This window comes from Halyomorpha halys, unplaced genomic scaffold (genome assembly GCF_000696795.3).
Source record: "Halyomorpha halys isolate HHAL.00 unplaced genomic scaffold, Hhal_1.1 Scaffold305.1, whole genome shotgun sequence".
NCBI lineage: Eukaryota > Metazoa > Arthropoda > Insecta > Hemiptera > Pentatomidae > Halyomorpha > Halyomorpha halys.
The window spans coordinates 753,957-758,674 of NW_027105918.1; the positions used below are offsets into that span (position 1 = coordinate 753,957).

General features: G+C 33.5%; 1 protein-coding gene across 3 annotated transcripts in view; it reads left to right on the forward strand.

The window, feature by feature from the left end:
• The window catches only part of LOC106681027 (carbonyl reductase [NADPH] 3), a 27,165-nt gene continuing 22,447 nt past the window's right edge, over positions 1-4,718 (forward strand). Inside the window, exons 1-6 of one of the 3 annotated variants that reach the window (XM_067053578.1) lie at positions 1-94; positions 167-295; positions 375-506; positions 585-823; positions 3,117-3,353; positions 3,744-3,942. In XM_067053578.1, the coding sequence (XP_066909679.1) occupies positions 71-94; positions 167-295; positions 375-506; positions 585-823; positions 3,117-3,353; positions 3,744-3,834 (852 nt within the window). In that variant the 5' untranslated portion in view covers positions 1-70 and the 3' untranslated portion in view covers positions 3,835-3,942. Of the gene's footprint in view, positions 95-166; positions 296-374; positions 507-584; positions 824-3,116; positions 3,354-3,743; positions 3,943-4,718 lie in introns of those variants that run through there. The other 2 variants (XM_014421133.2, XM_024364296.2) reach the window with 2 other exon arrangements.

Sequence of the window (4,718 nt, forward strand, 5' to 3'; positions counted from 1 at the left end):
TATAAGATACGCTCGCCACCGGCTCCGTCAGTCGGTGTCCTTGCGTTCAACAAGTTATATCTATCAAAACATGGCCCAGCCCAGAGTTGCTATTGTATGTTCTGTTTCTGTTTTTTAGCATTCAATACTGTAATAAATATTTAATTATTGAATTTCATAATTGCAGGTAACTGGCTCCAATAAAGGGATCGGTTTTGGGATTGTAAGGAATCTTTGTAAACAATTCGACGGTGTTGTATATTTGACAGCAAGAGATGTGGCAAGGGGTAAAAAGGCAGTAGAAGAATTGAATAAAGTGGGATTTCAATTATTTGATCTATTTATGGTATCTCCATATAAAGAATTCCTTTTTTAAATTTTATGATTTATGTTAGTTGGGTCTGAAACCAGAGTTCCACCAATTGGACATTGAGGATCCTAAAAGTATCGCCGATTTCGCCGAATTTATCAAAAACACTCATGGTGGAATTGATGTTTTAGTCAATAATGCTGCCATTGCCTATGGGGTAGGAATTCTATTACGTACATTTAAATTATTGGTTATGATTAATTGTTATTTTTATTATTATTGTTTTTATTTGTAGTTTAATGCTCCTGAACCATTGGGGGAGCAAGCTGAAGTAACTTTGAGAGTGAATTTCTTCGCTTTGATCAATGTCTGCAATGCTCTGTTTCCGCTCCTTCGGCCACACGCTCGTGTGGTCAATCTGTCAAGTGCCCTTGGATTTTTAAAAATGGTACCGGATGAACATTTAAGAAATAAATTAAGTAACCCTAATCTAACTACAACGGAACTGACCAGTCTCATTAAGGAGTATATTTCGTATGTATATCACAGATCGTATTTATATACTGTTTAATATTTAATTTTTAATACACGTACGTAAATAATAAACTTTTCTACAATCACCTATTACATAATAATCTCTTTCTTTCTTAAGAATGAAAGAGTGTATTATGTAATAAGTGATACAGCATAATTAGTCGTATACTTGACATTAAGGTTATATAGCTCTTTAATTTTAGCGATCCCCTTGTGAGGGTCTCCTCCTTATCACTCTCTCATTATCTTTACAAGGAACCGGTAGAATTGCAGTCATCGGAAATTGTAAACAATGTTAAAGAAAGTGCGTTTTCGACCTGAGAATCATTTTTAAAAATTTTACTTTTAAAGGATTTGTCCAAATTTCTGAGGAGTAATCTAGCGAATAAGATGGTTGTGGAAGGACTTCGTAGCAAAGGTGGAGTAGTTTCTTCACTGTCGGTCATGAAGCATGAGATCTGGTGTCGTGTAAGAGTAAAGGTCCTTAAACAATGCAGTTTGTTTTCAATTCATCCATCAATATGGATTTGATGGTTTACTTTGGGTAAAAAGAAGAAATGAATTATTGCTGCTATTGGCCACTGCACAGAAACCAATAATTGTTTTAGGTACAAATTTGGTTTTGGCGTGTGTCTTTCGTCGGTATTGAAGGACGCCTGTTTTACATACAATCCACTTCTCAGCAAACGTGATTATCCTTCCGAAAAAAGGCTCGTTTTTTAGCCTAGTAAGTAGTGAATCACATATCTCAAGGGCACTCGGAACCGTTGGAATTTTAAAAATGGTGCCGGGAGAACATTTAAGAAATAAACTAAGTAATCCTAATGTGAGTTTAAGAGAACTGACCAGTTTGATGGAGGAGTTTATTTCGTACATATATAAAATTTTATTTTTGAAAGATCGATGATTGACCATCTGTAATGATAAAAGGAAGATAGTCCGGGTTTTATCGAAGAAAAACTCAAATATTCGCGAAATTATTTGCCAACGTTTCGGCCCACGTTATAGGGCTTCATCAGAGCTAAAAAAAGTTGCAAACATTTAGATGATGAAAAAATAAATGAACAAAGTAAACGAAAAATCAAAAAGATAAACAGTGAGACGTAAGAATTAAATAAGAATAATTTTTAATTGTTTACGTCATCTAAGTTTTGTATCTTTTTTTTAGCTGTGATGAAGCCCTGCAACGTTTGCTCATAATAAATAGTTTCGCGGATACTTCAGTTTCTCTTTGACCGCACCTGGACTATCTTCCTTTGATTTTATTTTTATATTTACCCTTTGATAGTTATTTGTTAATATTATATTCGTTAATATGAATAATACAATTTTCTACATACACCATTTACATAATACATTCTTTCTTTCTTAAGGTGAAATTGCTACATGATGCTACTTAAGTCACTTTTAAAACTCAATAGCATTCGATACAGATGTTCGCAAAGTCGATGGAGAGTTCATTGCTAAAAAGAGAGAGAAATATAACGTAAAAATCCATGAGGTGGAACGACAGGTTTGGACCGTTTGTAGTTGAGCGAATTGAAGCGCCAACTTTAACTGGCTCCTGACTGCAGTGGCGTCGGTTCGATTCTGGTCTGGAGGATCGACTTTTTTTTCTGCAGTGGTCCCATGTAATGAAAACTTAACCCCTACCATGGTTAGAATATGGTGGTAACCTGTAGATAATACCCATATGTCAGCAAAGACCAGAAAGGGGGTAAAAAACTGTGAGGGGTCCAGTGGTCCTTGACAGTTTGTCCTTTCAGCAGAGGCAAATTCGATTTATTTGCGTGTCCTGAAAACTCTAGTAGAGTAAAAAAAAAAGAGCATGCTTCTCGAAGTTCTCAACTAGACTTGCAATGGTCAGTTTGGGGCCCATGAGCCTTTCAAAATAGGCTTAAGAAATAGCAATATGGTTTATGATAATATTTTTTGAAGATTTATTTATCTTAATAATAATAGGTTTTGTAAACTCGCATTTCACTGAACATGCATTTCACTGGGTCACCTATGTTTGTTTGGGAGCTAGGCTGGGAAATCAAACCATGAAGCTGATATTATTTCAATGGTTAGGGATGTAGAGATGTTTTAATTAATCAATTAACAAATTTAAAAATAATGTAGGTAGGAAAAATATAACGATAATAATAATAAAAGTTATGTTTAAAGCTAAAGTAGTTTCATATTATTCCATACTTTATCTATTAAAATATATAGATATTAAATTCAGAGTTGTTAATTTTTTCAAAAATAATTTATCAGTGTTTATGTTTCTCTTTTTTTTTTTACACAGCAAAGCAAAAGCTGGAACACACACCGATGCCGGCTGGCCGAATTTTGCATACTCTGTATCTAAAGTTGCAGTTAGTGCATTGACAAGGATCCAGCACCAGGAGTTCTTGAAGGACCCCCGAGAAGATATCGTTATTAACCACGTCCATCCAGGCTACGTTGATACCGACATGACAAATCACCAAGGACCACTCACCATTGAGGAAGGTACTTACTCAAATGCCTACAAAATACCTCAGTAAACTAATCTATATTTTTCTTCCTCACCACTAGAAGTTAGGAAAACCGTGTACTCATGCAGGATGTTAAATAGGCGTTGTTAATCTAGGCAAATTTGTGAATAGTTATCAAACTAATAGCAGAGAAAAGGAAACAGATTAGGGAAAAAAATGACTGAAATGTTTTATTTAAAAAAAAAGATTAGATCAAAAATTTATTTTAAAATAAAGAAATTAACCTTGTATTTTATGGTTTGCTTTAAAATAGAAATAATTTCTTTCCTGATTTGATCGGTGATATAGTCGATCCATAGCGCACCTATGGGACTTATCGGTATACTTAATTACAAGTTATGTATTCGATTCATTGCATATTATGTTCAATTACTTAAAATTGCTTTTTGTTTTAGGTGCCGATGCTCCTACATATGCAGCTCTTTTACCGCCGAATACAACTTCACCGAAAGGAGACTATATTTGGTATACTCGTGCAATAGTTGACTGGGTAAATGGGCCCACTCCTACAAAATATTAGATTGTTTTTTATTTTGTATAGATGAATCGCTGTGATGAAAATAATTGTGAATAATAAAATTATTATATAGTTGAGGCTGTTTAGTTTGGTTTTGTTTAATGACATCATACATTCGGTAGACAGATAATATCACTGAAGAAATTTTCAATGATGACAGCGTCGAGGTACTGTGTACAATTATTCCTGACAACTGTAGGTCCTTTGTCAATAGGAGAGGTGCTCTACATTAGAAAGCCTCGATAATAAATGATCGATTGGTAAGGTAAGCTGAACAAGAGGTGAATTGATCGGAAGATTGGTAAGTTTAACATTTTTCCTTCCAAATCCACGCAGGATCGAAACTCCACTCCGTAAGGTATTAGCTTACTATTGTGTAAGGGATGGCAAGTCCTAAAGGTATTCGCTATAGGTCTCTAGCAAGAATTTGGCCAGAATCAGAAATCAAAAAAATTGTATCATTTCATTTTATATCTAATGGCAAATTTACTAGTTGTAATTAATTTTGTACAGTTGTAAATAACAATAAATAAATTATTAAATTTATTAATAATTAATCATTTACTATTTCAAAAATGAATTATGTTGAGAAATGCTCTATAGAATCCCACATTATCAATTGTAGTGTTTATTTATCTTGGGTATTTATCTTTGAATATTGCGAAAATTTTAAAAATGTTTGATAATAAACAGTGTAGTATGAAATGTCAAGATGGTAACGGTAGAAGTGTGAAAGTATGATTTGAAAAAATAGAGACAAATAAGACCGATAAATATATAAAATAAGTAAATAGGAATGAAGGTGAGAAAAGTAACGATTATATAATTAAAATCTAGTTTTTGAGAACACTAC